General features: G+C 55.0%; 1 protein-coding gene across 1 annotated transcript in view; it reads left to right on the top strand.

Annotated features, from left to right (window-relative positions):
• Positions 1-12489, top strand: part of DGAT2 (diacylglycerol O-acyltransferase 2) — a 34070-nt gene that overhangs the window by 4731 nt on the left and 16850 nt on the right. The window contains exon 2 of the mRNA XM_006777907.2: positions 11809-11937. Coding sequence (XP_006777970.1) covers positions 11809-11937 — 129 coding nt within the window. The remainder of the gene's footprint in view (positions 1-11808; positions 11938-12489) is intronic.

The raw sequence follows: 12489 nt of genomic DNA, 5'->3' as shown, positions 1-12489 counted from the left end.
GAAAGAATCATTGATCGGCTGCCTCCTGCACTGCATCCCTCACACTGGGGATGGAGCCCATGACCTGGGCATGTGCCCTTGACTGGCATCAAACTCAGGACCCTTCAGTCCACAGGCCGATGCTTTATCCACTGAGCCAAGCCAGCTAGGGCTTGCTCAGGGTTTTGGTGCTGCCCTTCTGCCCAGATCTTGGCATGGCTGGCTTCTGATCAGTCTCCTCAAAGGCCTTTTCTGACCATGCCATCTTGGGAGTCCCCACAACTTGTTTGATTTTTTTAAAATAATCCTTTTCATTACCTAACTTATCATGTGGACTTAATCGTGTAGGTCATTGTCTCCCCCATAAGAATGTCAGCGCCTTGGGAATAGGGACCTTGTCTGTCTTCCTCAATGTTGTGTCCTCAGCATTAGCACAATGCCTGGCATGTGGTAGGTGCTCAGAAAATATTTGTTAAATGAATGAATCATTAATGGGTCCTCGGCTCTCTTGAGAGCTGCCCTGTTCCTCTTGGCAGGAAGCTCTGCTTGTAGCCTCAGTGTGGTTCCTTGATCGGTCCTCAGGCCTCCTCTTTGTCCGCCTGTGCTGGGGCTACAGCTCTCTCCTGCCCTGGAGACACCCACAATCTCATGAGAAGCTGGATCTAGGGCTCAATATAAAGTAGGTAGGGCTGGCTTGCCATGGTCCCCCTCATTGCTTCAGGGCTTAGAAGCCAGAGAGCTAGAATTCCAGCTCTGGCTTCCCCCTGGGATGTGACTGGCAGCTTACTTCCCTTCTGGGGATCTCACTCCCCCTGTAATAGAGGATCGGAAATCCCAAGCTCTCAGGAAGTGAGAGTTTGAGTGAGCGTGGATGGTAAGTGCTTTGTAAACCAACCTGTGACTCTCAAGTTAGGCCTTGTCTGTCCTGTGTGACTGTGTGCATGCAACAGGCCCCCAACACTATGGAGAGTGGCAGGCTCTGCTGGGGCATCCAGAAGCTTCACCTTGGTGGGGACCGTGCGGTTTATTGATGAAGCACCTCTGAGCATTAGACTCTGTACTGCATACAGGTCGGTCAGCCCTGGTCTCTGCCTTTGAGGAAGTGAGACTGGGGGGTGGGAGGGATGTACACAGATGACTACACAGTGACAGCGAAGGGAGCAAGGGGAACTGGAAGGCCTGAACGTGAGGGTGGGGCAGCTAAGTCATCTTGGGGCCAGGGAAGGCTTTCTGCAAGAGGACATTCAGTCTGTACATGGGAAGATGAATAGGCATTAGGAAGGCAGGAGGAAACATTCAGGATCAGGTATAAACAGAGCATGAGATTTGGGTGGGAGTGGCAGTCTCGTGGCGAGGCCTCCAAGTCACCAACCTGGTCTGAAGCCCTAGTATGTATGCTAAGAGGCCGAGACCCCAGACCCTTGTCCAGGCCTGGGGTGACTCACCTACATCCTTGGGGCAGGGAGGGGGAGTTTGCAGGTAGAGGAGCCTGGTGCCCTCAGTTTCTTGGCCTCTACCACTTCTGGGGGCTTCTGATATGGAACTGCTGCTAGTAGATTTGAGGGCCTGGGGGTAGGACTCAGGCTTGACACCTTCCTGACTCAGTCTCCTCATCTATAAAATGGGCAAAAGCATCATAATAGTATCCGCCCAGGTTCTGCTGCAGACCCCAGGAAACTGAACTGACAAACCATTTGGGCAAATCAACAGAAGCAGAAAATGTGAATTCTTTTCATTGTTAGAGTACATTTAACAGCCCTGAGCAAAGGGCCAGGAGTCTCACCCTGCATCTGCTTCCCATGTGAACTTGGATGAGACCCTGCCCTCTTGGAACATGGACCTCCTCACCTGTACAGCGAGGAGGGCTGGCTGAAGTGGGTCCCCTCACGTTCATTCCAGATCTGCTGCACAAATTCCTGATTCCAGTCCTGCCCCTAAATGCTGCGGGGCTCTGTCCTCAATTTGTCCCTGTAAAAAAATGGGCTCATGTCCTGCTTGGGGCCAGGTAAGTGCCCCAGAAGAACTTAGCTCCCCACGCTTACTCATGTGTTGTGAAAGGAGCCTATTTTGAGGACTCCTTGGTGACATACCTACAGGCTGGTGGGTTGTCATGGCAACCCTCCTACTTCAGTAGCTATTTTTTTAATGTGTCAGAAGGTGGGGGTGGAGAAAGCAGGCCATTGGGTTCCTCATCAGTCACCTTGATGGTCCTGTTTATCATTCCCAAGTGTTAGGAACATGGCATCCTAAGAGCCCCACTTCCTTGACCTCTCTCCCAGGACTTTCTCTACTTCCTGAAAACCAAATACTTGACAATTCAGGTCTCCAGAGTAGCCCAAGGAGGGGCTTGTAGTCTCTTAGGGAGGCCTCTTGTTGATAAAAATTCATTAGTAGAGTCTAGCAGAGCACAGAAGGCCCAGGTTGTCAGGACCTCAGATTTCAGCTGATTTCACCTAAAGTCCTAATTTAGTGCCACTGGGGAAACTGAGGCCTAGGATTGGAGGAGGCCAGGGTCCCTGCATCCGAGGAGACTCAGGATGCTGGCTCCCTGCCTGTATCCTACGCAGGAGGCCCTGAGGACCAACGGGCAGGAATCCACTGAGCCCAGGCGGGGTCCCGGTGGCCAAGCCAGTAGCTTCCCAGCCAGGACACCCCCACAGCTGTGTGTTGGCTTTCCCCTGGGGCCGGATATCCCAATGGCCCTGTTGTACGGACCCCTCATTTGCAAAACAGAACTCTTAAAGTGGGAATTATTAGTTTTTCCAGAAAAGAATCCACCAGTGTGTCAGGACCGGGTAAACAGCTGGCTAGTGGCCATGGGGCCCTTAGGCATCAGCTGCGGTCAGTGGAAGGAATGGGAGGGGTGGGCCACAGTCTTCCTGGCCTTCAGGCGGGTGTCCAGAACTCCTTGCCTGGCATTTCTGGTCCTTCATGGCTCTCTCTTCACTTTCTCACCTAGACTCACACTCACACTCTTCTTGCTCCAGCCTGGCTGAGCTACTTGCTCGTTAATTCCTCAGACCTATGCTCTCTCCCTTCCAGGCCTTTGCAAATACCATTTGCAGGACCAGTACCCGGGGTCCTGACCCTGCACCTCCTGGCAGCCTGGCAAACTCTTACTCAACCTTTACATCTCACCTGCCCCATCACCTCCTCCAGAATGTCCTCCAGGGCTTAAGGGTCTTCCCTGACCCTGACTTACTCTTTGTGCCTAATTAGCCATAGCCCTGTCTCCTGGGGCTGTCATAGCTGGGGTAGGTGGCCCTGGGGCAGAGCAGATGTCCCAGAAGCAGAGGCAGGGTCTGCAGCACCCTGGTGCAGAACCTGGCTTGTAAAAGGACTTAGAAAGCACTTGTTGAATGAATGCTAATGTTTGGGCTCCACCTCTTCCGCCTCTAATGCAGTGGTTTTCAACCTTCCTAATGCCGCGACCCTTTAATACAGTTCCTCATGTTGTGGTGACCTGCAATTTCATTGTTACAAATTGAACATAATTAAAGCATAGTGATTAATCACAGAAACAATATGTAATTATATATGTGTTTTCCGATGGTCTTAGGCGCCCCCTGTGAAAGGGTCGTTCAACCCCCAAAGGGGTCGTGACCCACAGGTTGAGAACCACTGCTCTAGAGCCTTCCACTGCTACCCTGCTTTTAACACCCCCCCCCGCCCCCCCCCAGCTGGAGGAGACCTTTCCCTCCTAATTCCCCAGAAAGTTCCATGTGACCCTCTGTCATGGCCCAGGTCAGTTAGCTGTGGACTGGGCTTATCTCTCTTCTTGTCCAGGGCCTGTTTGTTCATCTCGGTGTCGGCGAGCATCCAGTCATTCAGCCAACATTGATTGAGCTCCTGCTCTGTGCCCAGCACAGGGATCCCGATAAATAAGACGTGGTCCCTGCAAACAAATGCACACCCTTTCTGCTAATGAGAAGGGCTGAGTAGAGGGGTGAGGTGGGGGCATGTGGGGTGGGTCAGCCCCCAATAGCAAGGAAGGTCTCTAAGGGGCCAGCACTCAGCGCCTGGCTGGTACTGACTAGTGGCCGGACTGGACTTGCAGATGACAGAACTCTACCTTCTGGGAATGCAGGCAGGGCCAAGAGTGTGGGAAGGCTTCCTGGTGGGAAGGAATGTCGGGCTGAATATGTGAGGTGCAGAATGGGGACAGTTTCGTGGGCACGTCTGGCAGAAGCCCGGCCCTGGACTCGGATTCTAAAATAATAGACATGGCCCTCCAGAGCCACGATTGACTCATCATCACGTGTGAAGTCCCACTGAAAGCTACCTGGGGCCTGAAAGGGAGCTTGCCTTTGACCTGGAAGATGTGCCATCTCTTTGGCACTTGGCCTAGCTTCTGGGACAACCCTGGGGCTGGGAGGGTCATCAGGAGTGTTGGTATGTCCACCCTCTGCCTCCCTGCAGACTTGCACCCAGTTCTTTAGAGTAGCTTGGGGTGACTTCCTCACTGTGTCCTGGTCAGCTGGCGGCCCAGGGCAGAGCGTAGGTCCCGGTGGGCCCCCAAGGCAGGGTCCCCTGGGACGTGAGCAGGATGATTTCCCACTCACAGAGCCCCAGGGGCTGTTCACATCTCCGTGACCTCTCTGGCATCTTCCTAGGTCTGTAACAGAATGCCACACACCATTGGGCCTTTTCCATAAGTTGTTTCGATTCTTCACAACAACCCTGGGTCATAACTAAGGAGGACACTGAGTCTCAGACAGGGGCAAGGACCTTCAGGATCTCACAGCAGGTAAGAGGTCAGAGGCAGGGTTTGAATCCGCCAGCACCGCAGCTCCAAAGCAGGACAGTGGTTGCTGTACCCATTAGACAGGAGAGGACACCAAAGGCTCATGTAGTAATTACCTGGCATTCACATGAAGCTCTTGCCTGTACATTATCTCATTTAATTCCCACAACAGCCTGCCGAGGTAGGTATTAGCTCCACTGTACAGATGAGGAAACTGAGGCTTGCACAGGAAGTGACTCACGAAAGCTTTGCTTCCTGCGAGTTAGGGGCCAGATCCTCCTGACTCCCAGCTTCCTGTCCATGGCATCTTCCCAGGCTGGTGTGAGGGGCCCCCTCCCCAGACATCGGTATGGAAGGCGGGTGGAGGAAGCAGTGCGGGCTGTCCGGAGACATGACCTTGTGCTCCTGCCTCTGAATGGAGGCTGGCTGTGCTCAGAGGGTCCTCTCACCCCTCTCTCTAGCGGCTAGCGGCGCCCAGGACCCCCAGGTTACTTCTCTTCATAGCTCACTGCCTGACACTGCATCACACCTTCACCTGTAGGTGCTTTATCTCCCCCTCAGCAAAATTTAAGGCCCTAACAGGCGAGACTTCCTCTGCTATGTTCGCTGCTGCTTCCCCGGTGACTAGGACGTACCCTCAGTGCTGCCGGCTTCAGTCTTGTCTCTGGCCCCATCCATCTCCTCAGGCAGCCTTTTTGGACCACTTCAGCCCTTTCCGGCTTCTCTGTCCTCCGCTTCATTTGGGGTAAACATGAGCCCCATTCCTGGGTCCTAGGACATTCTGTTTGGGCCTGCCTCTGCACAGCTCCCTCTGTCTGTTCCGCAGTCCCCCCAACCACTCCCCTCCTCTTTGCCTCCCAGAATCCTTGTGGAGCTCCACAGGGGCTCCCTGTCACCACCCTCGCTCTGTTCCCTCTTCATAGCCCACAACTTTGTGTTTGCCCATTGTTAATGCCCCTCCCGCTCTGATGGCTGATAGGAGCGAAGGCGGTAGCTATCATTCAATTCCCTAACAGGTGCCAGATGCACCTCACCTGCGTTTTCTTCACTTGGTCTTCCCACAGCCCCATGGGCTGGGATGGTTGTCCTCACTTAGCAGATGAGACAACAGACCGGGAGAGGCTCAGGGACTGGCCCACGGTCCCAGAGCCATGCAGGGGCAGAGCGGGCCCAGGGCCCTTTTTCAGATTATGGGGATTAGAGGTCAGACCCTGCCCCCTCCAGCTTGTTTGAGAGGAAACGCTGTGTTCATCAGCCCCGGGTGCACCTCCCTGGTCACTCTGCTATCAGATGTTGAGCAAGGAGGTGTTCAGACATACCCTCCTCCACCCCCAACCTGAGCCGTGGACTGAGGCCTGTTTGGCCCCACTGCTCTGAGCAGCTCCGGCTTAGCCCTTGTAGCAGGAGCTCAGTTTGTAGGAACCATGGGTGGGGGTGGGTGCTCACCCTCCTTGCCCAACCAGTCCACAGGAGAATGTCCCCAGAGACTGGGGCATGGAGTGGGCAGAGCAGACAGCCCTCCATCGCCTGCGGGTGTGTCCCTGAAGTCTGGGTGTGGACTGGCTTGGTTTGGGGACCAAGCCCTCAACGGCGTGGCATCGTGGAAATGAGGGACTCGGCGCCCAAGTGCCTGCCTTGAGTCCTGGCTCCCCTATCTCCTGACCTCAAGCAAATGGTTTAACCTCTTTTGCTTCACCTTACTTCAGTTTCCTTCTCTGTGAAATGGGGTTCCTGCCTTGTCTGCCTTCCTGGGGAGTGGTGTGGACAGAGAAGCCCCACACAGCTATGAGGGGAGGGGATGCCGGGTGCAGCCGCTCTGGGCCTCTCTGGCAGCTCCACGCCCTCTGCCTGAAGCCCAGAGAGGTGAGTGACTCGGCCATCTGCCGTCCCCCAGCCGGGAGATATGAGCTGCGTAACATAAGCGGTGCCTGGGAGCAGCTATTTGAATCGGCTCTTGGGAATTTTTCTTTATAGTCAGCTTACTCTATGGCCTGCCTTGTCTCCCTCCATGAAAAAGGGACATCTCTGTCGGTAGGACTTCTGTTTCCATCACAGGTGGGAAGACCCATGCTGAGGGAGGGTGAGAAGTTCACTTTCTCTGCCTTCATTCCATCTCCAGGGCCCCCAGTGATGGGGCTGGAGCAGGCAGCCCAGTCTAACTCGGGCTTCTAGGCCGTCAACCATCTCGGAGGCCTCTGGGTTAGTTCATTCATGTCATAAACCTCTACGAGCTCCACTGTCACAGGCCCTACATAGGGCTCTGGGCACACAGATGAGTTAGGTCCCAGCCTGGCACTCAGGCGACACTGGCAGAGGAGGATGGCCACAGCAGTAGACACCGGCTGCAGTGGACGTGCTGAGAGGGTGTTCCGAGCACGGTGTGCCGAGGGAGGCTGGGGCAGGGGTGCCGAGGGAGCGGATTGGACTTGTGACTTGGCGAGATGCTGAGGCTCCCTGCCGGCCCCGCCCAGGACTCGGTGTGAAGGTGGCAGTGGTGGCATCTGATTGCAGCATTGGCATCCAACTAGCTTCTGCTGGACCCCTCCCAGCCACAGCTGGGGCAGAGGAGGTGCCGATAGATGAGCGGTGAGGACTGGCCAAGGCCTGGGGGTGCCAGCTGAAGCCCCACTTCCTATTTACTAGGCAACTGTACCAAGACACTTGCAAGGTGGCAGGGGGGTGGCATCCTCAGGAGGGTGGACACCAGAGTCCAAGCAGTGAAGCGACTGCAGAGTTCATCCTCCCTACCCTCCTATTAGAGATGGGGAACTGAAGCCCAGAGCGGTGAGTGGCTTGGCTATTGTTAACGCTTGTTGACAGAGCTGGGACTGGAACCCCAAGGCCCACTGCTATTTAACCTACAGCACAAGGTGCCTACTCCTGGCTGCCCTCGGAAGGAAAACCATTCATTTCCCCTGTCCCCTCCCAGCCTTCCCCCACTTAGTTGTGGGGAGGAGAGAGAAGGAACTTGGGCCACCTGTAGCATGGAGACAGGATGCAGTCCGGGAAGTTGGGGCGGAATCGAGTCCAACTCTGCCACCCTCTGAGTTAATGACCTTGGCCCTGTCGCTTCCCTCAGCCATTTTATCACCATCAAATGGGAATGATGGTGCCCAACTCCCCGGCTTGGTGAGGAGTTGGAGTGCCTATGGAAGTGCTTCGGAGGCCCCGAAGCTCCGTGGGCCATGTGGGCAGCACACCTATCACCCAGCACGGCAGGGAGGGAGCCTGAGGAGCAGCCAGAACAGACCTGCTCTTCTTCTTGCTCAGCAAACCTTTCTGAGTGTCACTCTGGCCATGCCCTGGGATCCCAGTGGATCAGACCCAGGCCTGGCCCTTGTGCAGCTCCCAGTGTGATGGGAGAATGGACTTGTGATCAGCAGTTAGTACAAGGTGAGGGGCGGTAGAGCCCAGAGGGAGGATTCCATTTCTCTGTCTTATTTCTCCATTCAACTGGCCTCTCCTGACTTTATCTTCAGACAGGTTCTCTCCATCGGGGCTGGGGCAGGGGGTGGGGATGCGGGGTAGACGTGGGTGTAATACAGCCCCTGATAGTTCCAAGCTTGCACGGGCCTTAGAGTTTATAATCTCAGCGAGGGAAAGATGACCTCTCTCCAAAGGCTCACCTTATCTGGGTTTGAAAGAAAATCTGTCTTGTCTCATTGTCAGGGGGTCAGAAGGTGGACAAGGCAAGGAGGGGCTTTCTAGACAGAGAAGCAGTGACTCAATATTTCTTAGGACCACCCAAGGGCTTGCACTGGGGCTGGGGCTCAGCGTCCCGGACAGGCCAGCACCTGGGGCTGGGCTCTGTGATCAGCCAGGTTGACCCTTGTGGACAGGAGGCAGCCGAGCAGGCCCAGGCCTGCGGAACCCAGTGGTAGCTTCCTCCTGGACCCCCACAGGGACACCTGCCATTCCTCAGAGGACTTTGATTTCTCACCTGGTTGCAGAGCTGGCTGTCGGCCATAGTTGGGACAGGGCTGGGTGAGAACAGACCGCATGGTGTGGGGAAAGCCTGGCTCTGGCCAACTTGCTATGGGGCCTGGGGGAGTCTCTTAGGCCCTCTTCTTCCTGTCCGAGTCAGGATTGGACAAGACGGTCCTAGTTCCTGCACGCTGCCCTTATCTAATTGTCAGGGACCTCTGATACGCTGAGCAGAACCAGGTCTTTTCGGTTGTTTCAATGGGGGATTGTTATATCTTTCTTTCCCCCACAAGCGGGAGAGTGCCAGGTGGTGATGAGTGCTGCCAGGTGGGTGGCGCTGACCCAAGGGCAGGGGCTTGACCTCAGCCCTTTCCTTAAGCACTGCTCAAGCTGTTGGCCTTGGGGTCCTGTTTGCAGTAGGAAGTGGCCAAATAAGACAATGACTCAATGACTGATGTCCTTCCCTCTAGTGCCTGCCCTCCCCGCTTCCCTTCCCTTTATCTCCCCGCCCCCCACCCCACCCCGCAAGCAAGGGTAGAGGTAGAGGCTCCCAGCTCCTTCCTCCGCCCCTGCCCCCACTCCAGACCTGCCCACCTGAGACTTTGGACTGAGGATCTTGCTAAAATGCACATTTTGATTCAGCAGATCCAGGCTGGGGCCCCAGATCCTGCATGTTTAAACAGCTCCCAGACCACACTTTGAGTAGGAAGGTGTTCGAGTGCATTCTGACTTCTCTCCATCCAGAGCACCCAGCCTGCCCCAGGCCCAGGCCGGGGACTTTCCCCAGCCCTTAGCCTACTCCTGGCTGCCAGGGCCCCTGCTTCACTTCCTCTGGCCCAGTTCAGGAGGCAGAACCAGCTGCTAGGGGATGACTTGGAAGGCCAGCCCTTGGACCCAGGGTTCAGGCCTATGCTGGGGCCTCACTTCCCTCCCCCATGTCCCTCCCCAGGTTCTGAGCACAGCTCACTCTTGGACCTACTGTGTCCCATGGGCACTCGGCACCTGCTGTAGGGGAAAGGGAGGTGCCCTGATTCTTTCAACAATGTTTTGTAGTTTTAAACCCTGGCTCTGCTGCCTGCGTAACCCAGTGCAAGTCGGTGCTCCTCTCCGCAGTCTCCCTGGTGATCCTATTGGCTCTTCTAGATGACTCCGAGGGTCCTCAGTCTCCAGGATGGGTCATCAGGGAAGTATGGGGGTGCAGAAGACCTGTGATGGTGGGATTTTTATAGAGAGAGGGTGAAGGAGCAGTTATGGGCCCAACCTCTGGAATGCCTCTGTGGCCCAGCCTCTTCAGTTGCTTCAGTGATTTCACCTACTGCCGCCTTTACTGCATGTATGCCTTTGGAGTATTAGATGCTACTGAGCACTCAACATGTATCGTACCCTGTCAGGCGGCCCTCATCGTCTTGCCTGGGGTCACAATAGTGAGTGGAACCAAGATTTGAACTGACACCTGAGTCCTGCTGGACCAAGCCCCCTCCCTCTAATCCAGTAGAGCAGGTAAAGAGGACAGGACTGGGGTGTCTGCCTTGAGCTGCCTGTGTTCCTCCTAAAAGTCAAAGCAATTGCTGACTTTCAGCTGATGGGCATTCTGTTCCTTTCTGAACTCTGCTGTGACCTTGTTGCTCTACAGATTTTGAGGAAATGCAAAGGCTTGAGTTAAGCCCCTAGACCCGTGGTTGGCAAACCGCAGCTCGCGAGCCACATGTGGCTCTTTGGCCCTTTGAGTGTGGCCACAAAGTTTCAATCGCACTGTACGTGCGCGCCCACATGTGGTATTTTGTGGAGGAGCCAGACCATCCACCCACCCACCCACATACACCCAGGTAAAGAGAAACTATTGTGGACTCGAATGGGACTTTTTTTATTTACTCCCTTCTGTCTAGACCCGTGGTTGGCAAACCGCAGCTCGCGAGCCACATGTGGCTCTTTGGCCCTTTGAGTGTGGCCACAAAGTTTCAATCGCACTGTACGTGCGCGCCCACATGTGGTATTTTGTGGAGGAGCCAGACTCAAGGGGCCGCAGTCTGCCGACCACTGCCCTAGACCCCTCCCTCCCACTTCCTCTCCCAGCAGTAGGCCAGTGTGAAAGGCCGTGATAGCCTCAAGGACAAGACTGTGATGTAGTGCCTGGAGCCTTGCTGAGTGAGTGGTGTGAAGGAATGTTTGACTAGCACACAGTAGGCACTCAGTGAAGATACGCTGAGCGAGGGGCATGCAGTTGGGGCTCAGCAGACATGGGTTTGAACTGTTCCACTCCTTTGGTCCAGCTGCTGGAAGGAGTGGGGTATGGGTTAGGAACCTCGTCCAGGCTCTCCCCCAGTCACCAGGCTTTCTGGCCTGGCTGCCCCTCAATCATTGAAGTCCAAGGCGTCATCCTGGGGGGCCCAGCCACAGAGCCAATTAAGTGAGCATACCTTGCCCTAACTTCCAGGCGTGGCACATGCTTGGTAGTGAACATAATTGCAGCCCTCAGTGTCCCAGGCAGCCTGAGCTCATTGGCCAGCAGGTCCTTTGCAAAGCAAAGGCCTGATTCCTCTTTAGGCCCCAAGCTTTGAGCACTGAGATGAAACTAAAAGTGTAAATCCCTCTGATGGTGCTAGTGGTGGTGGTCTCAGTGGTATTGGGGGTGTGGGCAAGAGGCCTCAGCTCCTTGGAAAGGGAATCAGTCCTGGGGACAAGGGGGTGGGGTAGGGATTCAGAGTGTTCAAAGTACAGATGGAGCAAAACCATTGCAAATTGGATGTTGAACCTCTGTCCTTGGCCTCACAGACAGATAGCAAAGGTTAAATATTTGTACTAGATCCAGATAAAGGGTAGGACAGGAGTTTGATGGGGGTGGAGGGAAGGAAGAGAGCTGGCAGTGATGGAGAGCCTCCCCCAGCCTCATTGGCTTCCTCATTTGGTCTCCAAAACCCTCTAAGGGGACACCATTCCCATTGGGTTTGTATAAACACTGGGGTCCAGGGAGGCATGTGAACAGCCCAGAATTTGTAGCTACTGCGTGGCAGGGCTAGAATTTCAACTCATGTCTGTGTGATTTTGTGGCCCGTGCTCCTCTCCCATCTAGGAAGGGGCCTGTGGGAGGCGGGTTGGTGTTGGGGACTCTGAGGCTGGAGAGAAGGGGGGCAGCAGGCTGACGTCTCCCCCCCCTGTTGCAGGCACCGGCTCCAGCATCCTCTCTGCCCTCCAGGATCTCTTCTCCGTTACTTGGCTCAATAGGTCCAAAGTGGAAAAGCAGCTACAGGTCATCTCGGTGCTACAATGGGTCCTGTCCTTCCTCGTGCTGGGTAAGCTGGGCCTTCGAGGGGGAGAGGAGGCAGGGGCCACCTCCCCACGTAGGTTAGAGCAGGAGCTCTGCTCTGCAGGGGCCGGGGAAAGAGCATCCTCCTACTTACCACCTTCTGGATCCCAGGTTCAGTGCTCTACCCCAGGCATGCGGGAAGACTCCGTGAGAGTCAGTGGGAGGTGGTGGTATGGTTCCCATTTTACAGATGGGAAATCCAGGTCTCAGAGAAGGTAAGTAACTTGTCCAAAGTCACACAGATTTGAATTCACATCCATAGGACCCCCAAACCTATGTTTTCCCCATGTGCCACCCTGCCTCCAGCAGACTCTGGCAGGTGTGTTGTTTTGCCTTTGGGGTCTGTGATGCTGGGTTTGAGCCCGGACTTTACGACAAACCAGCTCTGTGCCCTTACGCAGGTTCTGAGCTGTCTGAAACTTAGTTTCCTCATTTTGAATGTGCAGAAAATGCTGCCCAATTCACATGGCTTTTGTGGAGATTCAAGATAAGGAAGGAGAGCAGCTGGTACAGGGCCTGGTCCCAGTGGGTCCTCACT

The sequence above is a fragment of the Myotis davidii genome, unplaced genomic scaffold (genome assembly GCF_000327345.1).
Source record: "Myotis davidii unplaced genomic scaffold, ASM32734v1 scaffold169, whole genome shotgun sequence".
In the NCBI taxonomy this organism is placed as follows: domain Eukaryota; kingdom Metazoa; phylum Chordata; class Mammalia; order Chiroptera; family Vespertilionidae; genus Myotis; species Myotis davidii.
The sequence above is the reverse complement of the archived record's forward strand: the minus strand, read 5'-3'. Positions and strand labels throughout refer to the sequence as shown.